This window comes from Anolis carolinensis, chromosome 5 (assembly GCF_035594765.1).
Source record: "Anolis carolinensis isolate JA03-04 chromosome 5, rAnoCar3.1.pri, whole genome shotgun sequence".
Lineage (NCBI taxonomy): Eukaryota > Metazoa > Chordata > Lepidosauria > Squamata > Dactyloidae > Anolis > Anolis carolinensis.
The window spans coordinates 81815825-81842412 of NC_085845.1; the positions used below are offsets into that span (position 1 = coordinate 81815825).

At 41.5% G+C, this 26588-nt stretch overlaps 1 protein-coding gene across 1 annotated transcript in view; it reads right to left on the reverse strand.

Annotated features, from left to right (window-relative positions):
• cpne8 (copine 8) overlaps positions 1-4336 on the reverse strand; it is an 80354-nt gene extending 76018 nt beyond the window's left edge. The window contains exon 1 of the mRNA XM_003221464.4: positions 3887-4336. Coding sequence (XP_003221512.1) covers positions 3887-4020 — 134 coding nt within the window. The 5' untranslated portion in view covers positions 4021-4336. The remainder of the gene's footprint in view (positions 1-3886) is intronic.
• Between the last annotated feature and the right edge of the window lie 22252 nt (positions 4337-26588).

Genomic DNA, 26588 nt, shown 5'->3' on the forward strand with positions numbered 1-26588 from the left:
TTATTTTAAAAAAATAATATCTTCACCATCAATATACAATAGACTCTCGGTTACCAGAACATAGACAACCAAAAATCTCAAGCAACCAAAAAAAATTTGAAAAAATAATACTGTAAGTAGAAATACATGTATAATGCAATAAAAACTGTTACATTGATAACTTTGTCTAAATTTACTTTGAATTACAACAATTCAATATTAACATCAAATCAATACAGCGCTTAGGTATGATATGAGGTATAGTGCGAGGCTGATTTTAAATAGTTACATTCAAACAAACAGAAACAACATTGATCTGGCATCTAGCAATCCCCATGGTTATCGGTTCACTGAGCCTACTCTGTGCGCTTTGTGGCTTCTTTTGCATATTGTCTTCAACTATGAAAGTGATGGGTTTAAAAAGCATGCAAATGGAGAGTTGATGCTCTTGACTGCCCCGAGTGGGCACCTCACAGGCCCCAAGTTGTGTAGAAGAGGGATTTCACTCCTCACACACACACACACACACACACACACACACACACACACACACACACCGAGTCTAAATGGATCAAGAAATGACTCCAGCCACAGTGGTTGCTACCGTTCACATCCAGGAAAACAAGCATGGAACTCGTGGCAGATCTTCCTTTCACATACAGGCAGTCCCCAAGTTACGAACAAGATAGGTTCTGTAGGTTTGTTCTTAAGATGAATGTGTATGTAAATCGGAACAGGTGCCTTTTTAAAAGTAAGTCCAGCCAGAGATATATATATGTGTGTGTGTGTGTGTGTGTGTGTGTACCTGGTCTGTCTTACATACAAATTTAACTTGATAAAGTAGGCTTTCAAATGTCATTAAATAAGATTAATATAGAATATTGTTTCACATAAATGCAGGAGGGCTCATCTGGGTGATATATCTTCATCACTTTTACCAACATTCATATTGATAGATAGATAGATAGATAGATAGATAGATAGATAGATAGATATATTGAGAGGGGGGAGAGGGAGAGGGGTTTTTTTTGTGTATATGTGTGTGTATATGGATATCTTTAGACATCACAGAGAGGGGTTAATACCCCTGTGGGGTTTGTTTTTCTGCCTGTGCCCCTGTTCAAACCCTTCTCTGTGGTATCCAAAGTGTTTTGTGTGTGTGTTTATATATATATACACACACACATGCACGCAGACATGCACACACACACACAGAGGGGCACAGACAGGGCAAATCCAATGATCACATGGACAGAAAGTGAGTTGAAATCTTCTGAACAGGGGCACAGACAGCAAAACAAATCCCACAGTGGTATTAAACATTCTTTGTGGTATCCAAAGCTACCTACCTACCTACCTATATGGTTATTTAATGTTTATTTTACTTAAGTGATATTTGTCTTTACTGTTCAAATGTAGCACAAATCCTACGTAAAATCATACTATGTATTTTTGACATTAATATTGAAATCTGAAATGTATACAGAAATGAGGGCCAGCTAACACCTCCCAACAAAGGATTCCCTCAGGCAAGAAGAAGCCAGGCTTTGGATCTGCAAGACCATTAAATGCTAAACAAGGTGGCCAATTGAAACATTCACACATGCCTCAAACAGACAAGAGTTCTTTCTCCCACTCTGGACCTTTCATAGATATATAAACGCCACCTGCCTAGTTTCCAACAGACCTCACAACCTCTGAGGTTGCCTGCCATAGATGTGGGTGAAACATCAGGAGAGAATGCTTTTGGAACATACAGCCCAGAAAACGCACAGCAACCCAGTGATTCTGGCCATGAAAGCTTTCAACAACATATTATGTAGAAAGTCTTTACTATATATAGCTTTGGATACCACAGAGAAGGGTTAATACCCCTGTGGGTTTTGTTTTGCTGTCTGTGCCCCTGATCAGAAGATTTCAGCTCACTTTCTGCCCCTGTGAGAATTGGGTTTTGAAACATTTGGCTTGTTGTGGAAACAAGGATTGCTGATGCAGATTCATTGGAGACACCTTTCCCCCATGATCACTGTTGCTGGTGAAAAACTTAAGTTTATGTCCTTGTGGGTTTCTCATAGATATCTGGCTAGCTACAGGCAGTCCCCAAGGTACAAACAAGATAGGTTCTGTAGGCTTGTTCTTGTTGAATGTGTACGTTAAGTTGGAACAGGTACATTTTTAAGTGTAGCTCTCTCTCTCTATATGTGTGTGTGTGTGTGTGTGTGCACGTGCGTGCACATGCTTTGGATAGCATAGGGAAGGGTTAACATCCCTGTGCTATTTGTTTTGCTGTCTGTGCCCCTGTTCAGAAGACTTCACCTCACTTTCTGTCCCTGTGGTAATTGGATTTTGAAGAAATTGGCTTGTTGTGGAAGCAAGGATTGACGATACACCTTCAGTGAAGACTCCTTTCCTTCATGATCACTCTTCCTGCAGTGGATTTCCCTTCTAGTCTACTTCCCATCTCAGGTCCAGTCTATCTTTGTGATCACATCTCCTATTACGAACCTGCACGAACCTTACGATCAGATTCACTCCCACCCTGGCCTCATTCCGAAAAGATTTGAAAACCTGTTTTTTTTTCAAGCTTCCTTCAAGTAAGATGAACAATTGACAGAGTCCCTACCACCACCCATATTCTTGCCTCTGCACTCTGGCCCGTGTTATTAGTACTCCTAATATATTGCACAACTATAATTTTATTTCTCTGTCCCAAGACTGAATCGCCATTGTGTCGCCCTTGGCTACTGGCTAGGCTTTTATTGTGTGACGTTGTGATTTTTATGAGCCCCCGCTGGCACAGTGTGTTAAAGCGCTGAGCTGCTGAACTTGCAGATCGAAAGGTCCCAGGTTCGAATCTGGGGAGCAGAGTGAGTGCCCACTGTTAGCTCCAGCTTCTGCCAACCTAGCAGTTCGAAAACATGCAAATGTGAGTAGATCAATAGGTACTGCTCCAGCAGGAAGGTAACGGCATTCCATGCAGTCATGCCGGCCACATGACTTTGGAGGTGTCTACGGGCAACACCGGCTCTTCATTTTAGAAATGGAGATGAGCACCAACCAGCAGAGTCGGACACAACTGGACTTAACGTCAGGGGAAACCTTTACCTTTACCTTTGTGATTTTATAGTTCTGTTGTCTTAATTTGTTGAAATTGGAATGTATTTTATGTTGTTATATTTTATTGTATATCGCTGGGCTTGCTCCCCATGTAAGCTGCCCCAAGTCCCCTTGGAGAGATGGGGCGGAATACAAGAATAAAGTTATTGGGTTGTTGTGTATTTTCCGGGCTGTATGGCTATGTTCCAGGAGCATTCTCTCCTGACGTTTCGCCCACATCTATGGCACGCATCCTCAGAGGTTGGGAGGTATACTTCACATATACCTCACAACCTCTGAGGATGCCTGCCATAGATGTGGGCGAAATGTCAAGAGAGAATGCTTCTGGAACATGGCCATACAGCCCGGAAAACACACAACAACCCTGTGATTCCGGCTACGAAAGCCTTCGACAACACAATAAAGTTATTATCATATTATTATTCCTAGGGATAGATTGCTCTCACTTCCTGTTCTCTGACCCCTGTTGTTAACTATGAGTCGTTTGTAAGTCGGATGTCTGTAACTGTGGGACACGTATACACACACACAACTCCTGCTGGGAGGGAGGCGTCACTAGCCTTTGCGTGGGACCCGATGCCACGTCCCAAGGGGGCGCCCTGAATAGGAAGCCACCCCAATGGCAAGGAGAGGCTTCTCGTTTCCTCCCGCCCGCGCCTCAAAAAGGGGGCGCCTCCTCGCCCAAGAGACACAAAACCCACCCTCAGGGGAAAGGAAACCGCCCTCCTCGCGCGCTCTCTCGCTTTCTCCTCACGCACAATACACTCAACGCATCCCCGGCCGCGCTTACCTGCAGGAGACGGACACTTCCACCCGGGTGGCTGGGATGTTGGCGCTGACGGAGCTAAAATCCCCCATGGAGGCCATGTTCCCGTATCGGTCCAGCTTGGAGAGCTGCCCCAACAGTTTATCCGGGCTGAACATGGGACAAGCTAAGGCGGGGCAAGAGCCGGGCGGAGAGGGAAACAAAAGAGGAGGAAGGAGCCCGAGCCAAAGGGGCTGGAGGAGCTCGAGAGCGGCGCGGACTGAGGGGGAAAAGAACGGAGTGAGAGAGAGTGTGTGTGTCGTCACCGCCGTCACGAAACGGTGACACCCCCCTCCTTTTTCTTCTTCACATATACAAACACACACAGACTTCCAGTAGAACAGCGGGAGTGGAGGGAGGTTCTTGTAAGGGCTTCTTGGCGCGAGAGCAAGGGGTTCCTCCTTAGCAGCGCAGAGCGGAGGAGGAGGTGGGAGGGGGGCCCCGCGCAGGGAAGAGCCTGGCGCGAGACAGCCCACCAGGGAAGAATTGGCACGCTCCTGGAAGGGAGTGGTGGTGGTTACTGTTCCGCTTTAATTGCCGTGGAAACGTGCGTCAGAATCCTTAAGGGAGAGCGTTTAGAACTTTTTCAGCCCCTCAGCAAAGTTACCAACCCTTTGCATTCCACTGTGGCAAATTAAAAGGGAATCACAGCGCGACAACAGTGCAGTCAAAAAGGAGACTGTGTGGAAAACAGGGCCAAAAAGGAGACTGTGTGGAAAACAGGGTCAAAAAGGAAACCGTGGAAGCAGTGCGTTCACTTTTTTGTTTTTGTTTTCTTCAGTCGGGGTGTTCTTTTAAGGCAGGTATAGGCAAACTTCGGCCTTCCAGATGTTTTGGACTCTAACTCCCACAATTCCTAACAGCCAGGCTGTTGGAGTCCAAAACCCCTGGAGGGCCGAAGTTTGCCCATGCCTGCCTTAAAGGCACCTTTCACACAGCTGTATAAAATCCCATATTAACTGCTTTGAACTACTTTGAACATATTTATTTATGTATTTACTAAATTTATATCCTGCTCTTCTCACCCCGAAGGGGACTCAGAGCGGCTTACAAATCAAATGTACATACAATATATTATTAGCATAGCACAATATAAGCATTAAATTACTATATTGTACTACAGTAGAGTCTCACTTATCCAACATAAACGGGACGGCAGAACGTTGGATAAGCGAATATGTTGGATAATAAGGAGAGATTAAGAAAAAGCCTATTAAACATCAAAATAGGCTATGATTTTACAAATTAAGCACCCAAACATCATGTTATACAACAAATTTGACAGAAAAAGTAGTTCAATACGCAGTAATGCTATTTAGTAATTACTGTATTTACGAATTTAGCACCAAAATATCACGATGTATTGAAAACATTGACTACAAAAATGCGTTGGATAATCCAGAACGTTGGATATGCGAGTGTTGGATAAGTGAGACTCTACTGTATATCATTATATGGTATTATTAATAATATTACATTTAATATATAATATATAATTAATATTATTATATTATTAGTAGTATAATATTGCATTACAATAAAATATTATTATCAATATTATAAGTATATACAATATATATTTATAAATTATTGTGTATTATATACAGTAGAGTCTCACTTATCCAACACTCGCTTATCCAACGTTCTGGATTATCCAACGCATTTTTGTAGTCAATGTTTTCAATATATCATGATATTTTGGTGCTAAATTCGTAAATACAGTAATTACTACATAGCATTACTGTGTATTGAACTACTTTTTCTGTCAAATTTGTTGTATAACATGATGTTTTGGTGCTTAATTTGTAAAATCATAACCTAATTTGATGTTTAATAGGCTTTTCCTTAATCCCTCCTTATTATCCAACATGTTCGCTTATCCAACGTTCTGCTGGCCCGTTTATGTTGGATAAGTGAGACTCTACTGTATATATATATATATATATATATATATATATTTGAAATTAGCATAGCATGTTGTTATGGCAAGTGGCAGTGTGGACTCAGATAACTCATTTCAAACCAGATATTGTTGGATGTTTTGCCTTGATATTCTGGGATATAGGGCCCTCGGGGCCCTTTCACACAGACATATAGCCCAGGGCCCTTCCATACAGCCCTATATCCCAGAATATAAAGGCAGAAAATCTCACATTATCTGTGTGTGGACTCAGATAACCCATTTCAAAGCAGATACTGTGGGATTTTCTGCCTTGATATTCTGGGATATAGGGCTGTGTGGAAGGTCCCCCAGAATATCAAGGCAGAAAATCTCACAATATCTGCTTTGAACTGCATTATCTGAGTCCATCCTGCCATATATTCCAGTTCAAAGCAGATAATGTGGGATTTTATTCAGCTGTGTTAACCCGAGACCCTTCCACACAGCCATATAACCAAGAATATTAAGGCAGAAAATCCCACAATCGCCACACTAGAGCTTGGATCCACTTTAAATCCACTTTAGGGAGGGGACATCAAACAGCTCAGCCAGACAGGTCCTAGGCCTCACCAAACTACAAACCCCAGAATTCTGCAGGAGTCAGAAACCAGATTTAAAGTGGATTCATGCTTCTAGTGTGATGAGGCAGAATATCTGCGCTGAATTGGGTTATCTGAGTCCACACTGCCATATATCTCAGTTCAAAGCAGAAAATGTGGGATTTTATTCAACCATGGGGAAGGCACCTTAGATAACCAGGGCCCTTTCACACAAACATATCACCCAGAATATCAAGGCAGAAAATCCCACCATATCTGCTTTGAACTGGGTTATCTGTGTTCACACTTCCATATATCCCAGTAAAAAGCAGAAAATGTGTGATTTTACACAGCTGTGTGGAAGGGGAAGGTTCTTGCTCTCTTTTCCCCAAATGCCTGAGACTTCAAGAAACTAGATGATTAAGAATGATATAAATGGCAGGTTAAATATGGTAGGAATAAATAAGAAAATGCTCAGCTGGCTGGAAGCTGTTTTGTTTTTTAAAAAATTCCATAGAACTCTTGAATCAGAAGGGAGGTGAACATGGTGCAAGAAAGCACTGGGTTCAAATTCCGGTGACAGGCATTTTTTTGGGCAAATAGACAAGTGTGGCAGCTAGTGCTACAACTCCCAAGTCTCAGGCAGAGGCAAAGGAGCAAGACTTCAGCTGGTGACAGATGGAAAGAATGATTTTTCCCCCTTCTGTTGCATGATTGCATGATTTCCCGAAAGCTTTTGGAATGAAGCCAGAAGGATATGAAAGAAGTTGCTTGTTTTCTCCGAAATGCTTGAAGACAGAAGTGTTCCGTATTTGGGATTCCACCCCTTCCCTAAATACTTGTGTATACATAAGGAGATATGTTGGAAATGGGACCAAAGCCTAAACACACAATTCATAGGTTTTTTCCCATATAGACACAGAGCCTGAAGGTAATTTTATACACAATATTTTAAATAGTTTTGTGCATAAAACAAAGCTTGTGTATGTTGAACTATCAGAAAACAAAGGGGTCACTTTCTCAGCCTCTCATGTGGGTGATTTTGGATTATTCTGGAATTCCAGATAAAGGATACTTATTCGTTGTTGTGGGTCTTCAAGTTATTTCCAACCCAAGTCCTCCTTTTTACAGGGTAATACATGTTCAGAAGAGATTTGCCTTTGCTTTTCTCTGAGGCTGAGAGAGTGAGATTTGTCAAGTGGGGATTCTGAACCTTGGTCATAGTCAAACACTCAAACTGCTCCACAAGACTGGCTTCCTCCAGAGTTGAGAAATACCTTTAGAAACAATGAAGCTACTTTAGGTTATTCCTGCTCTGATTACACTATGTAACACAACTTTGTTCCTGGATTATAAATGTCATTTCCTAATTGATTCTATCCTTAAAACGTTTTATTATTAAACTGCAAAAACTTTTTGCAGGACATCCTGCCGCACATTTTGCTTTAATTTTTCAATGAATATATCACCGAGTCTCAACCAATTCAATATAATTTGTGGCAGCCACAAAAATAAAGCTTCTGGAGTTTAACAACTAGTTTCAAGGTAAGTGCTGCACAATTAAACAGGAACAACACTTTCATGCCAGGAACAGAACATTTTTCAAAATTTTTAGTGTTTTTTAAAATTTATTTTTAAAAAATTATGATGGTCTTTTTTCCCACTCCATTTTCCCAAGCCCCCACCCCTTTTGTTAACTTCATATCCTCCTGAGGACAGTGAGGCCATTTTCTCAAGTAGCGCATAAGTATCTTGTATATAGAGACTTAGAACATGCTCTCATTTTTTTTTATTAATTTGCCACTAACAACTCCTTTAGACATAAGTATTTCTGAACTCAGACCTACTGACCTACTTATAATTAACATGCATATTGTGCTTTTATTTTCCTTTATATATTATTATTTGTTTTTTTATTTGCTGTTCTGATTTAATTTTTCCTGATTTGGTTGTGTGGTTATTATTTATATTGTTTTCCTTGTTGAAAGCCGCCCTGTGTCCCCTTGGGGAGAGGGGGAAGGATATAAATAAAGCATTATTATTATTATTACTCTATAGAGTTATTTGTAAGGCTGTGCAAACCCTATACAGCTCTGCAGATGCTTACTGTCTTGGACTGACATTACTGATAAAGTATATAATCACCTAAATTCAGGAGGAGAACAAAATCTGCACGTTAGAGACACCTACTTAGGTATTTTTAGGTCTACTTGTCTTTTAGGGTTACGGCTTTTCTTCACAGACCAAAGAAAAAGCTGTACTCACCTTATATTTTGGAAAGGCACGACTTTTTAGAGATCATAACCTTTTGGAGAATAATGGCATTCACAATCATATGAAAATCATAACCTTTTGTAAAAGTATGATCTTCCAGAGAAGAGCAAAAAAATTTGTTTGAGTAAAATCTTCTCTTCAGTGGTATATAGCACATGTACTTATGCAAGGCAATTTGTTTACCAGTTGTTAGACTAATCACCTGGTTGTCTCTAATCTGTTAGTAACAGAGATTATGCCAATGCACAAAATCAGCAGTTTCAGAAGTGTTTCTTTCAGTGCCCCAAAAACATATACTCTCCCATAAAACATCTTGCTCTCAAGAGACAAAAATAAAGTAGACTTAGTTAAAAGTAACATATCTGGTTTACTCACAACCTTCATGGACAGCAACGGCTCTCAAAGTGACCCATTTAAGGTGGAATCAGGTGTCAAGCAGGGATGTGTTATTGCCCCCACCTTATTCTCCATCTTCATCGCTATGATACTTCACCTTGTTGATGGGAAGCTTCCCACCGGAGTGGAAATCATCTATCGGACAGATGGCAAGCTATTTAACCTCAGCAGACTGAGAGCCAAAACCAAGGTCACCACAACATCTGTTATAGAACTCCAGTATGCTGATGACAACGTAGTCTGTGCGCATTCAGAAGAAGACCTACAAGCCACTCTAAACACCTTCGCAGAAGCATACGAAAAGCTTGGCCTCTCACTGAACATCGAGAAAACCAAAGTGCTCTTCCAACAGGCACCAGCTAATCCCTCTGCAAAGCCAGGAATACAGCTTAACGGTGTAACATTAGAAAATGTTGACCATTTCCACTACCTTGGCAGCCATCTCTCCACAAAAGTCAACATCGACACTGAAATACAACACCGCCTGAGCTCTGCGAGTGCAGCATTTTTCCGTATGAAGCAGAGAGTGTTTCATGACCGGGACATCCGTAGAGATACCAAGGTGCTTGTTTATAAAGCCATTGACCTCCCAACCCTGCTCTACGCCTGCGAAACGTGGACTGTCTACAGACGTCACACCAAACTCCTGGAGCATTTCCATCAGCGTTGCCTCAGGAAAATCCTGCAAATCTCTTGGGAAGACAGGTGGACAAATGTCAGCGTGCTTGAGGAAGCAAAGACCACCAGCATATAACACAGAGTATCTTTCTTATAATCAAGAGCAACATGAATGTGCTCTTAACAGTCCAAAGTTTAATAGCCTCTCATGGAGTCTGTGTTCTAAGCAGTCTAAGGCGTCTTAAGCATCACTGTGTTCCAAAATGGAGTCTCTACTCAGATCAGTCCCAGATTTGATTATGTGGTCTGCAACTCCTCCCAGAACCTCAAGAAACAGAGCAAAGGGAAAGCTGCATACCAAAACATACATATACAATACAGTAAGCAAACGAAATCATATACAAACAAATTACTAGTGGAGGCTTGAAGAAGGTTACTATTTCCAACATTATAGGGGCTTTGATCCTGATACTAGACAGCAGTGTGCTTTAAATAGTTCCAAAAGCCTAGCCTTTTACTTCTAGGTGTTACAAAAAATCTAGACTTTTAGGCAACATTGCTTTGTTATGTCGCTGAGGAAAAAAGTTAGTGGCAAGCAAAACTAGTTGGTGAGAGGTGAGCATTCCCACCAGGTGGCTCTTTCTTGGGCTGAATGTTTGTTTAAAAGATGGTTCATTTGTATGCAACTTATCAGCAAACCTCCACTTACAGAAAATACAGTACAGTCTCACTTATCCAAGACTCGCTTATCCAAGGTTCTGGATTATCCAATGCATTTTTGTAGTCAATGTTTTCAATATATCATATATTTTGGTGCTAAATTCGTAAATACAGTAATTAAAACATAACATTACTGCATATTGAACTACTTTTTCTGTCAAATTTGTTGTATAACATGATGATTTGTAAAATCATAACCTAATTTGATTTTAATAGGCTTTTCCTTAATCCCTCCTTATTATTCGCTTATCCAGGTTTCTGCTGGCCTATTTAGCTTGGATAAGTGAGACTCTACTGTATGTTGAATCACATGGGGAGGTGTCCATGACTTTGTAGCCAAAATGTGGACCATCCCCTAACAGTGAGGTTTGTTCAGAGCAGAGAGAAATGTGTAGTCAACTATGGTGATCTCCCCTGTTGTGTGTGACGTTATTAGGGGTCAATGCAAAGCCAATGTGTGCCTGGAAAGGGAAAATGCAGTGCCAAAGAGATTTTTTTTCATTGGTATAGGCAAGCCTCCTCAAGGCTCAGCCATCACTTCCAGCCAAACTCTCTACTTTTCCTTCTGACCCAGAAGCCGGCCTGCAAACGGTTTCCCTCCCTTAGTAATGGAGGAGCAGCATTCCAAGCCATCACACCCGCTTAACCAATCCGCACCTGAGCCTTGAATGCCAGAAGCACAAAGCCACAGAGATGATTCTCTTCTGCTTTCTAAGCTGCATTAACATTCATAAAAGTTGCATTATAGACTAAGTTCTGCTTTTCTGAAGCTTTTAAGCACAGTATATTCTCCAGCAATGTTGCTCTTCTGCAGCTAGACCTCACAAATGGATTGAAAAGAAGCTGTTAAAACCTCTCTTGGGCTGCACACTAAACAGCTGCACGCTACGCTGAACTGTAATATCCCCCCAAGAAATCTACCCTACCAAAGGGCACAGTGGAAAACTTGCAACACCAATCATTCAGCCTCATTTTTGAGTGTCTCTGTCCCATTTGGATAGCAGAAACTCGGTATTTTACATTTTTGATAGAAGAACTATGTCAAAACAATCTTTCAACCCTTCTAGTCTTTTTTCTCTATTGCACACAACATTGTTTTTATGACAGATGCAATTATTATTCAAAAGCATACCTACTGCCAACAATTTTATAAAGAATCAAGAATTATGCCAATAATATACAGTTTAATCAGTATATGCACAAATGTACAGCAATCTTAGAGCACCCACAGCTACTGTTTCAAGCTACTACATCCAAGAACTAATATAAATCTGCATGCTTTCCTCCTTTACCAGCAGTTAGGATTTCTGGGAGTTGAAGGCAAAAACATCTGGGGATCCACAGGTTGAGAACTACTGTTCTAGACCTTATTCATACTGACAGCAATGGCTGTGCATTCCCATGGGGCTGGAAAACAAAATTATTCCCCTTAACTGGGAATTAATTTGAAATTGTCTTGAAAATGTACTTATAAACGGATGGATTTCAGCTTGAGGAAGGAAGTGTGGCTGCATGATTGTTAATGAAGTGAATGAGCCTGCAAAGAACTTGTTTAAAAATCAAGCATACAATTTACTATGTGTTCCAAACTATTTGTTCATAACAGATGCTGAGATCAACAGCCTTTTTAATTCAAGCTGTACTGTAGCCAAAACCTTCAAACCATTGCTATCTGGGAGATGTTTTTCCTCATTTTATAGTTCAGATATGATTTTTTTTATCATGTGAAAAGTGAATTTTGGCAAGTCGCTTCTGTTGTGAGAGAATCTGCTGTCTTCAAAGACATTGCTCAAGGATGCCCAGATGTGTTACCATCCTGCGGGGGTATCATGTCCCCGCATGGGAAGCTAGGGCTGACAGACAGGAGCTCACTTTGTCTCGTGGATTCGAACTGCCAATCTTCAGGTCAGCAGTTCACCTGGCACAAGGGTTTAACCCATTGCGCCACTGTGGCTCTTCAGATTTGAATAAATGTTCAGAAATTAATAACTGATCACAAATGTTTTCAATCAGCCTTTGTTTTATGTTATGACAGATGAATCAAAGTGTTATTGAATTTAGTAATTTATTTCATTATATATTTTGTCTTGATTTCTGAATTTCTTTTAATATTAATCACCTTTTTAACTGTGGTCACATATTAATGAAACAAAAATTAAGCTTCCCAATGTATTTCATTGAAGGCGGTATTCAAAACCATTTTTCTCTGCAAATTTCTTTTCTTCTAATTATTTGGGCTTATAACTGCATAGAGCCCCTGATGGCACAGCAGGTTAAACCACTGAGCTGCTGAACTTACTGACCGAAAGGTCAGCAGTTCGAATCCAAGGAGTGGGGTGAGCTCCTGCTGTTAGCCCCAGGTTCTGCCAACCTAGCAGTTTGAAAACATGCAAATGTGAGTAGATAAATATGTATCGCTCTAGTGAGAAGGTAACAGTATTCCATGTAGTCATGCCGGCCACATGACCTTGGAGGCATCTACAGACAACGCTGGGTCTTCAGCTTAGAAATGGAAATGAGCACCAACCCCCAGAGTCGGACACAACTGGACTTAATGTCAGGGGAAAACCTTTACCTTTATCTATAACTGCATGATTCCAGTAATAAGAAGGATCATCTATCCAGTATGTGAAGCAGAGAAACATTTGAATTTAACTAAAGTAATAATTTGGTACATTTCTTCCAGGGCTGAATACAACCGCATCATTTAGCTCTTCATGATCACAAAGCTTCAATAGGAGACTTTCCCCCCTGCTTGTACAGGTGTCAAAGTCTAAAACCATTCTATATTTCCTGTTTTGAAAATAGAAGGCTGTATTGATGTAAATTATTTTACCAGTGGTTTCTAAGTTTGTATTTTAATTCTAGCATCAGAGCATTGTCAGGTTCCAGAAGTTGACGAGAATGGTGAGAGACATTCTGACTTCATTCCCATTTCTGAATTCTGCTCATTCAGAAATATGATGACATAAAAGTCATCTCTGTGACACCACTTATTTATATAACCTTATACTTTTCTGAATTATTTTTATTTCCAAATCCATCTTGTATTCTATTTCTTTTGTTATTTCGGGGAAGTATTGCAAGAATTTGAAGGAAATCTCTAAATCTCTATCTCCATTCAATGATATATACTTCTTAGAATCAGATTATATCTCTGCACTTGAAGAATATCAGATGTGAAGAACCTATCCAATATAAAGGAAACTTGGTGGGTAAAATGCCATAGCATTTAAGTAGTACAATTAGCTCTCTGTATCCATGGTATGTTGCTGTCAGGTCATCCGGGCCTGGGGCTTTGCTCACATCCAGCTTTTTGATTGCATTCTACACTGTTCTTATATCCCAGGATCTGATCCCAGGTTGAGCCCCCTTCTACAATGCCATATAAAATCCAGAATATCTGATTTGAACTAGATTATATAGTGTAGACTCATATAATCCCGTTCAAAGCAGGGAATATGGGTTATCTGTTTTGATAATATGGAATATGTGGTAGTGTAGAAGAGCCCTACATCTCCACTGCCAGACAATCTGAGATAAGAAGTTAATCTGGGATCAGATCCTGGAATATAGGGCAGTGCAGAAAGGGCCTAGGAATCTCTAGGTCCTCCCATGTGATTTTATGGTCAGTTTCCAGCAGAAGCTGGCCATAGAGTTGTGCTGGAAGACCTAGACATTTGTAGAGAGCTGCTCTCCCATGTACAAAAATAGCATTTTAATTCCTTCCTCCCCCCCACATTTATGGGGGTCTAACCCTAGAAAATGTGGCAGAATGATTGTAATGCCACCAGTATAACATAAGAAAATGCTGTCTGACTAAGGGCAAAGCTGGTAAGGCAACACAAATATTTCCTCGCTTTAGGAAAGCGTTGTTATCAGTTGTTACTAATTAACCAATACTTGTAATGTTAGCCTTAAGCAACCTGATTTCCTGAAAATAAATGACAATATGACTTACAAACATCCTGTTCATTATACAATAAATGAAATGTATAGCTTTCAACAAATTACTTTGTAACATTGCTGAAGTTGTCTGATACATAGGTTGGCAAGCATTGATTCCATCCCCTGCCACCTCCTCTGTTTGCTTCCTGGTGGCTCATTAATTTGTACATCTCAAAAAAAGACAATTTACATGACTCAATCTTTGCCATCTCAAAATAAATAACACTGTAATTTTGCCAGAAATGTGGAATTGCAAAGAGTCTTATCATACTATTTATAGAAAACTTCCCCCGTAAGCCTTATCCCTATTATTCAGAAGCAATGCCAACATTTATTCTTAGCTGCAAGTTTTGTACTGTATATATTGTAAAATCCAATTTCAAATGGTACTTAATAATAATAATAAAACTATTTTTAACCCGCCCTATCTCCCCTAGGGGACTCAGGGCGGCCTACAGTAAAAAGACAGTGGCAAATTTTCAATGCCAAAAATCAATACAACATGTAACAAATCAAAACAAAATCAATAAAAGGTATAACAGCATTAAAAAACATAGCATAGTACAACCCACACTTTACAACGTAATAAGTTCTTAAAAATTCTTAGCAATTTCAGCTAAATATAATTTTTAAAACTAAGATGGTGTCAACTAATAGATGAAGGTAAGTATTAAACACTTTGGCAAGGGAATGTGTCAAGAATTAATTAGTCCTCTTCCTCTCCTTACACTAAAGTTTTCAGGAGCTTTTTAAAGGACAGGAGAGAAGGGGCATTTTTACTTCTTTAGGGAGGCAATTCCAGAGGCGGGGAGTGGCCACAGAGAAGGTCCCCTCTCTTGTTCCCACCAACGACGTTTAAAACGGGGATGGGACCGAGAGCAGGGCCTCCTCTGCTGACCACAGTGCCTGGGGTGGTCTGTACTCGGAGGTGCAGTTTTTCAAATAGTCAGGGCCTGAACTATTTAGGGCCTTACAGGTAACAACCAGCACTTTGTATTTAGCCTTGAAGCAGACCGACAGTCAGTGGATCTGCTGTAACAGTGAAGTTGTCCGCTCGCTGTACGGTGCTCCAGTTAATAAGCTGGCTGCCAATCTCTGTACCAGTTGTAGCTTCTGAACCATTTTCAAAGGCAGTCCCATGTAGAGAGTGTTGCAGTAATCCAGATGGGAAGTAACCAAGGCATGGACTACCGTGGCCAAATCTGACGTCTCAAGGTATGGGCACAGCTGGTGCACAAGTTTTAATTGTGTGAAGGCGCTCCTGGCCACTACTGACACTTGAGGTTCCAGGGTCAACAAAGAATCCAGGATCACCCCCAAACTGCGAACCTGTGTCTTCAGGGAAAAGTGACCCCCTCCAGCACAGTTTCTAACCCCACACCCTGATCTGCCTTACAACTGACCAGGGCCAGTTTACCTTCAACTTATTAGCCCTCATCCAGTCAATTATTTGATGGCAGGCACCAGTTTAGGGGCAGGACAGCATCCTTGGCTTTTGGTGGAAAGTAGTACTAGAGTTGGGTGTCATCCTCATAAATTTGACACCGAACTCTAAAACTCCAGATGATCTCTCCCAGCAGTTTTGTGTAGATGTTAAACAGCATGGGAGACAGAACTGAACCCCGAGGGACCCCACAGGCCACCGCCAGGGAGTCAAATAGGAGTCTCCCAGCTCCACAGTGCCTCCCAGTCCCGTGGCGGAGAGCTGACCCAGAATCAGGGCCGGCCGGAGATATTTTTTAATGGGAAGCGGGGGTGCTGAAAAGCGCCCCCGCCACCGGCCCCGCCTCCCGCGCCCTGGCCCCGCCCAGCGTGCCCTGGCCCCGCCTCCCACGCTGCGTGGGAGGCGGGGCCAGGGCGATTAGTGAGGGGGGCGGGGCCACAGTTGGCCCCGCCCCCCCACCCAGCGTGCCCTGGCCCCGCCTCCCACGCAGCGTGGGAGGCGGGGCCAGGGCACGCTGGGCGGGGGGAGCGGCGTCAGAGCTGGCTCCGCCTCCGCTACTCCCGCTCGCCCGTCTGGCCTTTCCTAGCAGGCCAGAAAGCAGCGGAGGTCCCTCCAGGCCGCGATTGCGGCCTGGAGGGACCTCCGCTGCTTTCTGGCCTGCTAGGAAAGGCCAGACGGGCGAGCGGGAGTAGCGTGAAAGCGGGGCCAGCTCTGGCGCCGCCCCCCCGCCCAGCGTGCCCTGGCCCCGCCTCCCACGCTGCGTGGGAGGCGGGGCCAAGGCACGCTGGGCGGGGGGGGGAGCGGCGTCAGAGCTGGCTCCGCCTCCGCTACTCCCGCTCGCCCGTCTGGCCTTTCCTAGGAGGCCAGACTGCAGCGGAGGTCCCTGTAGGCCGCGATTGCGGCCTGCAGGGACCTCCGCTGCATTCTGGCCAGCTAGAAAAGGCCAGACGGGCCAGGGCGCACTGGGCGGGAGGCGGGGCACCGTCAGGGCGGTGCCCCGCCTCCCGTCCAGCCTGACGGCGCCCCCCCGGGCCTGCGCCCGAGGCGGCGGCGTCAGGTGCCTCAATAGTGGGGCCGGCCCTGCCCAGAATGATACCATGATCGATGATATTGAAAGCCACTGAGAGGTGCAGAAGGACTAGCAGGGACACATTCCCCTGTCTAGCTCTCTTCCTAGATCATCCATCAAGGCGATCAATGCTGTCCCTGTCCCATGGCCGGGCCTGAAACCAGATTAGGATGGAAGTAAGACAATAGTGTCTTACTTGGTAAGTCACTATTGATTTATGAGGACTGAATGACTCCTGACAACTATTTCTTGATAACATATATGTAGTCTTTGGGAAGGATCATCTTAGAAGTATGAATGTATAATTTAGGACAGCAAATCTGAATTTTGTTTATTGTGATTTTAAGGCAAATCAATCACAGTTTCATTGACAGGATTTATTCAGAGAGCATGTACTCTGGCTTTCTTCTGAGTTTTAAAGGGCTGATTTCCTAGAATTCTGTTCCAGTTCTGAAACTCTACCACTCTGGCTGCCAATAGTATGACGCCTCCTATATATATCAAGTAAAAAGATATATAATCAAATAACATATGTCAAAATTATCCATGCTACCCTGTTTCTAATTTCTATGTATGTTGGTGAAAGCTGAACAGTAAAGAAAGCTAACAGGAAGAGAATTACCTCATTTGAAATGTGCTGGAAGAGTTCCTGGTTTGAAATTGTTATTTCCTGTTTAATTGTGCAGTACTTACTTTGAAAGTAGTTGTTATACTCCAGAAACTTAGTTTTTGTGGCTGCTGCAAACTATGTTAAATTGGTTGAGACTTTATGAGCAATTCATTGAAAAGCTATAGTAAAATGTGTTGCAGGATGTCCCTCAAAAACAATGCTTTTGCAGTTTAATATACCTTTTTCATATTTTTATGATAGAACCAATCAGGAAAAGACATTTATAACACAGGAAAAAATCGTGTTACATAGTGTTATTTGTTTTGATCCTGCTTTCCTTGTAGGTTGTCTGCCAATTAAATGAAAGAGGATACAAATGACAGTCACTGTGGCATAGAGGATGGAGTCCTGAATTTCCATTTAAACTTGGGGAAAGGCCAGGATTCAAATCCCCATTTTGGCTATGAGCCTGCAGAGTATTATTATAGTTTTGTTATTATACTTCTCATTGATGGTAAATTGGTGGGCAGAGGGAAAGAGGATTAAGAGGGAAAATGGAGTATCCAATATTAGTCCTGGCATAGAAAAATCACATATGACTAGTTCGTGACAGGTAGGGTGTCAGGAGATGGCACTTTCACACATTTGAAAAGGAGCATCAAAATTAACTGAGAGAGAGAAAGAGTTTTCATTATGAACATCTTGTGTCCCACAGCAGTGCTATTGAAAGTAGTGGTCCCTAGAACCATGCCAGTCCCTAGATCATTGTTTAGAGGGGGAAGATGTGTTTTGGATTCTCTCAGCTATGTGAGAAATTCAGACCATCTCACCACATTAGGCAAGGAAGTGTGTGGCAGCAGAGAACAGAAAAGAGCCCAGTCTTGTAGCGAAACAGATGTTTCTCCTAGTTTCATCACACTGTTAAATGTGTCTCAGTTTTTGTTCCGTATTCTTTCACTGCAGTTGTCTTCACACTGCAGAGATTTGGTCCCACTCACCATCCTTCTCCCTGCTCATTGTTGAAAAAAACCCTCCTATCTTTGAAATGCGAGATCACATAAGCGAGATCTGAGAAGTTCTGAGCATGCTCAGTCTGTCCAAACATTACATACTGCGGAAGGAAGCAACGAATGCCATCACATTACAGATTTGTAACCATCTGGATCATTTTAAAGAAATTATGTGTATGTATTTTAATGTGTTTATATTTTACAATGTTGACCGGACCTGTCCCCATGTAAGCCGCTCTGAGTCCCCTTGGGGAGATGGAGGGAGGGTACAAAATATAGTTGTTGTTGTTGTTGTTGTTGTTGTTGTTGTTATTATTCACTTCCACACCAGGGGTACAAGTCAAGAGAAGAAGTGATCCCAGACAGTGACAGTGGATCATACACTTTTTAAGGTCATCACAGGATCCATCATTCCTAAATGAGGCAAAGCAAGAAGTGAAGGTACCATCACCAGGGGCTTGGAGGGAAGGGGCAGTGTTTGTTTCCCTTGCTGCCCCTGGCTCAGCTCCTGGGGACTCACTCCTGGCAGAACCGAGTCCCTGACTCTTCAAAGCCAGCAAGCAACACCTGCTGCTCAGAGGCTGGAGCATAAAAAGGATGTCACCTGCAGGGCCTCAGGCAAAAGCAAGAAGTGAAGGTACCATCACCAGGGGCTTGGCTCAGCTCCTGGGGACTCTGGCCGCTTGGTGCTGCCAGACTCCATCTTGACCCACCTCCGTTTCAGCATCTTGGTGTCAGCACAGAGATACTGGCATTTTTTTCTTCCGGCCATGGTTCTTGACTCACCTGGGCCCTCTCGAGTGAATGCTGGCACTGCGACACCAGTTTTGTCTCATTGCCTGATGGAACATCTGCTCCTTTAAAACTATGTTTTAATGTTTTATTGCATGTATATGTTTTAATTGTTTTGTAATTTGATATGTTATATTTATTATTTGTTGTATAATGCGGCATTGAATTTTGCCATAATCTGTAAGCTGCTCTGAGTCCCCTTCGGGGTTGAGAAGAGCGGGGTATAAATATAGTAAATAAATAAATAAATAAATAAATAAATGAGTTTTCACATTCATTTTTCAATACTGTCAAACCTCGACCTAAGAGTATCCCAATTTAAGAGCATTTTGAGTTAAAAACCATCGCTCATCCTGTTTTTCACTTTGACATGCGAGCAGCATTTCCCATTAAGAGTTAGTCCCAGAGGGAGCACTAGCACCAGAATACAGGGCTTTAGTGTTTCAAGGGAGCAGCTTCTGTGCCTCATGCTTCCATGTCTCGTGTCTCCATGCCTCGCAGACAAGCTTTGGGAGATTGCTGTTCGTTTTGCTCTTGTCCTCCTTGAGAAACTTTGGGTTAGTTGATTTTGTATGGTTTTTATTCCTGGTATGTTTGGCTTCATGAAGAGGGGGAGAGAGCAAGAGAGGGAGGCAAGCTGGAATGAGTACAGTATGAAGAAAACAGTGCTTCCGCCTCTTCATTTTGTGCTTTCTGATTCCTTGCCACAACCTTGTGCTTCTACCAATGTAAAGTTGATCTTTCCTTTATTAGCGTTCCATGTGAATGTGCCGTTTTTGCCCTGCTGTTAGACTAGCGAACACACGTTTTATTGCCTCAAATATGTTTCCTTGCCACAAATTTGTGCTTCTACCATTTTAAAGTTGATCTTTTTTATGCAAATGTGCATTTTTATTATACATTATTATTTATAAAGTACATTTTCTTATTTAAAATCATCTAACAAAAATGGTGTGGGGGGAGTTCGGGAAGCTGGAACGGATAATAGCTTTCAATGCAAAAAATGCTTTGAGATAAGAGATTTGAGTTACGAGCTTGGTCATGGAATGAAAAACTCTTTACTCAAGGTATCACTGTACTCACTCAGCATTGCCATTGCAGTGCAAAGTTTTCCAATTCTTTTCATCAAGAGGCTGAAGTAAAATTGATGTACTCACCCCCTCCTCCCCAATGCTGAAACTGCATGACAAACTTGAACTATAATGGCTTTGCATTATTTTTATGCTTCAAAATCACCTGCAACTGCAGTGCTTCAACTTGCTTGAGAACCTTTCCCCAAAAGGAGTGTTTGTGACTAGGGCCGATTTGCCTTGAAACCATGGTGAGTTTCTAGGAGTGGCCGTACTACTGTCTTCTCAAGAGTCTATCACATAAAGAAACATTTGATCCACCTGCAAGCATCCAGCTGTTGTGTCTGTTTGTAAGGTCCAATAGTGCAGTGGTTGGATACATGATTGCATGCACTATGCCTGCATTAAGAGAATGATTGCCCCATAATGGTCTGCCACAAGAATATTAAAGGTGGCATGCATTCAATGGCACTTGACTACAGCCAAAAGAAAATAAGCCACTTGAAATAGCTTTAGTATGATGCATGCCCTCCACTCTCTCTTTCACTCACACATATTTTATTGGTCCTAAGCAGTCCATGAGGGCAATTATTCTGCAATTTAAAGCTATGCATAACAAGTACCTCTACAATTGTATATTGCTATTATTCTCTATGACACCCATAATTAAATCCATATTGTGAAAAATCAAAAGCAACTCAGAGAAAATTCATCCATACTCTAATTCCATTAAGGGGAATAGCATTGGTTTGCCCCTTTTATGTGTCACTTATTTGTCTGCCTTATTGCTCAATTCTCTCAGTGAACTCTAAAGAGCATATTATTTAGTAATACTGCAAATGACTTTGCCTCCTTTGTTATGTTTCCCTCCCCCAATGCTTTTGTTTCTTTCTTCCAAAAGAAACATATTTTATTAATATAACTCCTTCCAATATGTAATGACATAGCAATAAAGAAGAGGAAAAATTCAATTAAGGGAATGGAGCGGTTAGAGAGGAAAAAAATGAGTAAGTCAATTTTGTTCTTCATTTTAAAAAGACAGCAATGTTCCAAGAGAGTTTGAAAGCTTTGTTAGTAATTTGTTCACCAAAGATAATCAGATGAATAACAGTGCTGTCCCCATGGGGAAGGAACTGGCATTGTGAAAGGAAGACAAATAAAAATATTGGTAATAATACTATATACTATTTATACAACATATTTCAAGTGTTTAAAAAACAGCATCGTAAGATTTTCAATAGTCCTGGTTTATTTCTACACTGAAGGTAGGAGCCAAAACAAAGGTTGTAGATTTCTTAGTTGTTAAATTGTGCATGTGGTTTGTTTCTTTAAAAACCCTCAATAGAAAATACATAGCATCTTACAAAATTACACTTGTCTAAATTATTTGTAGATGGCTTTATAGCTGAAATGTGAATGGTGGCCACCATTAACAAAAAAGTTTTATATATGCTGATGATCTTGGCCTAACAATACAAGCAAAAGACTTTGAAACAGTCGAAAACCAACTTACTAATTCCCTGAAAGATCTCTCCAGCTACTACAAAGAGAACCACCTGAAGCCTAACCCTGCCAAGACACAAGTGTGTGCTTTCCACCTACATAACCATGAAGCCAACAGGAAATGGAAAGTTACCTGGGAAGGCCAAGAGCTCAAACACTGTTTCCATCCTAAATATCTTGGTGTCACCTCAGAACAAACACTGACATTTAGGAAACACTGTATGAACACCAACAACAAAGTAGTAACATAGAGTAACATTCTACAGAAACTTACTGGCAGTGCATGGGGTGCAGAACCAAAATTAATAAGCACATCAGTTTTTTTGTCAAATCCAACTCAGCTGAAAAGGAATGGTTTAGACGAGATCACAGTGCATTAAAAACAAACACCTCATGTATGAAAATGCACCGTTTAAATTATATTGTATTTTATGTAATTATATAACTCACTTAATTCAACTAAGGCCTGAGTTACCGACATCCAACTTGGAGTCCTCGTGGACAACAAGTTAAACATGAGCCAACAATGTGATGCGGCAGCTTAAAAACCAGTGGGATTTTGGCCTGCATCAATAGGAGTATAGTGTCCAGATTTAGGGAAGTCATGCTACCCCTCTATTCTGCCTTGGTCAGACCACACCTGGAATACTGGGTCCAATTCTGGGCACTGCAATTGAAGGGAGATGTTGACAAGCTGGAATGTGTCCAGAGGAGGGCAACTAAAATGATCAAGGGTCTGGAGAATAAGCCCTATGAGGAGTGGCTTAAAGAACTGGGCATGGTTAGCCTGCAGAAGAGAAGGCTGAGAGGAGATATGATAGCCATGTATTAATATGTGAGGGGAAGTCATAGGGAGGAGGGAGCAAGCTTGTTTTCTGCTGCCCTAGAGACTAGGATGCGGAACTGTCGGGGGTGCTTTAAATGCAATTTCCTGCTTCTTGGCAGGGGGTTGGACTGGATGGTCCATGAGGTTTCTTCCAACTCTGTTATTTTATGATTCTATCATAAACTGTTGTACATATTGCCTCAACACATTTTACCTGTCCGCTTCTTTTCCAGGCAGACCTTTCTAAACGACTGTGGCTCCAACCCTTCCAACAACAACTGTTTATTTTTCTTACCACGAGAGAAACTCCACCCACTCCTGGCCAACAGGAGCTCAATTTTAAACTGTTGGCTAGGGAGGATGTGGGGAGGGCGTGGGGACTTTGAATGGCCGTCAAATAGGATAAAATGTCTTTTACTGTATTGTATGGTTATGTCCGATTCTTTTGAGCAGAGATTCTGTATCAGACATCCCTTCTGGCCTGAAAGTAATAAACCTCTGTTCTTTCTGACTTCAAATCTGGCTTGTGTGTTCATCTGGTCTTTATGGTAGTGGAGCATGCTAGACACCAGACTCGCATCCTGATCCTTAGGCAAGTAGCTGAATCTTGGTTTCCAGTCATTCTGACTACACTCTTTTATGCTTGCTGGCATATCCTAGTTTTCCTCCATGAAATGTTGGAGGAGATCTGAAACTCATGAATGTAGTACAGAGAAGGATTTTTTTACAGAAACCTACACATACACACACAGTTTCTTTCACTCAGAGAATATTAACTACTAGGACTCAGGCAGGCCACTTCTTCATCTGTCCTGTCACCCACTTTCCTTACAGCCAGAAAGACAGCAGAGTAGTACAGGCCATGTCTGTCCTCTATATCCATGACAGATGATCATGAGCGAAAAGGTTTCAAGAGAGAATGGAATTCATTGTGGCATTTGGAAGAAGGAGCAGTGAAGCTCCAATTGTCAGCATAGTTTTCCAATTGAAATTTGCTAGTGGCAATTGCAGCCAAAATGAAATGCGTGTGAATGGAAATGAAAGCATGAATATGTCTATAAATCTAGTTCCACATGAAAGAAAGTAATTAGCTAAGTAAACAATTCTTTTCTCCAGGAAACATTATCCTGCTCCACTAAGTAGATCTTTTATTTAAATGTTACTACTGGAATCATATACTTGGTTTAAACACTCATGTAATCAATGGGATTCTAGGATTTGCATGTACATTATAGCATTGTAGCCTAAGTGTTTAAATGGTAAAAATGGCTGCAGTCCAACATGGTTGGATAGATGCACTTAAATCCATAGATTTTGTTGCTCCTAAGAATGTCCAACACTCTGCTGTGGGGTGACTATGATGTATCCTCTGGCATTAGGTTTACAAAGAAGTATTCCAATAGATTTTGGTTTCTTTGGTTTCATGTAATCAGAACGTTCTTCTGTATTTACATGGCTGGCAGGATGAGAAAGCATGACTAAAATGCATATCGGCAACGTTGAACAACAACTACTACTGCTAATATCTAACATATGATAACAAATTAAACATTGGAAAACATGCCCTATTTTTAGTTCTCTACCCCCCTCTCTCTGCAAAAAAGTCTTAATTCTTTGCTTAGTCACGAGCTTCTCATTATGCATGCCATAACGACAAAATCCTTGCAAGAGAAAGGTCCCCTTTCACAGCTGCAAAATGGTTCTAATTGGCTTTAATTGTCTTCTGATTGCTTAATCTCTTTCCTTGCTTGGCATAAGGGAAATAGGCTTGCTAAATCTACCCCCCACCCTTACCCTCCTGGAGGGAAAAGGAAGTAATGCTGTATATCACTTACTGATTCCAAAAGGAAGGATTCAGAGATGAGGCAACTGAGTTGCAGATGGGGAATAGTTTCCACATTTTAAAAGAGGTTTCAATAATTGGGCAAAATAAATGCTCACGGCAGAGTTATTTTTCATAATTACATCATATAACATTCCCCAAATTGGGCACACAGATACCGCTCCACCATAAATATTCACAATACCTCAGGTGTAGCCAGCATGGTTTGAGCATTGAATTATGATTCTGGAGAGCAGAGTTCAAATCCTCACTTTGCCCTGGAAACTCACTGGGCAACCTTAGGCCAATTCAGTGTCTCAGCTTCAGAAGAAGGCAAAGGCAACACACACCCAGCCCCAAACAAAGTTTTCAGGAGAACTAAAACAGTTTTCCTTTCAGAGACCAGAGCTATGTTTTACATCCCTGCTTTCTTCCCAGGTACCTGGGATATTGCTATTCTAATCCAATGTGACTTAAAAAAAACATTCCTATGCATTCCTGGAAGCAATCAAAGCCAGAGAAAAATTAAAGGACAATAAAATCCATCTTCCCACCATGGCACCACCTTTCTTTAGTGGTGGGACTGTATGCTCCAGTGAGGTAAGAAGTTATGCTGAAAGCAACAGTGCTGCTGATAGAGTATCCCATGTCAGAAAGGCTTTGCTGAGGAACTGGGTGAAATGTGCCTAAACGGTTAGTGGGCAGCAACAATAGTGCAGGGTGACACTGGCAGAGGATCTCTCAAGAGACAGTGCCAGTGGCACCATAGCTAACACATGTTAGTACTGCACAGAAGGAGGTAGGGTAAAACCCTTTTGAATGCTTTTTTCTAATCACAAAACGATTATCATAAGACAATCCAAAAGGAAACAACAGATTGTGCCAGAAGATGACACTCTCTCATTGGAAAGCATGTGACAAGCTATTGGGGTAGAGCAGAGGATAACTATCAGTAGCCTTGTGGCTAATGATGCAACTAAACTTGAACCAAAAAGATCTGAAAAATCAAAAGGAAATTTAAACCAAAAGCGGTGATGCAACCAGCAGGGAAACACATTATATGATGAAGTAAAAATAAAAAGACAACAGAAAAGAAATACACAGAAAAACTATATAAAATTGGTGAAAGGTCAAGGAAGAACTATTTGAAGATGAACCTGTAATTTTAGAAAGTGAAGCAAAAGCTGGAATTGCAATCACCACTGAATTAGTCCTCCATGCAAACATAATGATATTCAAAATTCTACATCAATGACTCAAAATTTCACCACAATGATGAGAAATTCCAGAGATTCAAGTTGGGTTTTGGAAAGGATGAGGCATTAGACATCATATTAAAACATATGTTGGCTAATTAGTGCAATGAAGTAGAAAAGCTGCCTGCACTTTATAGATTATAGCAAAACCTTTGATTACACTGGTCAGTACATTTTTGGAAATGTTTTTCCTCCACAATTTTGGTAGATTTTAACATGTTGAACACAACTATGTATTTCTTATGTCTGTACAGTTTTCCAGAAAAAGGATTTTTATTGTTGTTGTTATTATTATTATTATTATTATTATTATTATTATTATTATTATTATTTATACCTCTTAACATTGAAATATTGCATACAATTTGTTGTAGCTCAGCCGTCACGGCCTGTTTCTCAGCAGGAGCTGGAGTTTGAATTAGATTTCAGGCCCATGTAAGACTTGGACCAAAGCCTGTTAACTTTGCAGGTGCCCGAAGTTGTAGTTACAGAGGACTCGTTAATTGGAGAACATTCTGATGATCAGTCAAGGTTGGATCAGCCAGATATTGTGGTTGCAGAGGAGTGTGTTGATTTTGACTGGAGAAAATCCTTCACGAGGGAAAGGAGTAGAAGGGAGGGTGAGAGAAGAAGTCAACATTTGGCTCTCAGACGCACTAATGAGGAAGGTTCTCATGTGAAACTCTGCCCGTCTTAATTCTCACTGTGCTATAGCCTTGGAAACTCTTTAAAGGTGACTTGTTCTTTGTGCGGTGTCAACTTTGCCATCCACAGAAGAAGAATCTATGTTACAGTATCTTGCTCCTTGTTTGCCTTGTTCAAGTGCCTTGTTTCATGTCTTTCAAGCC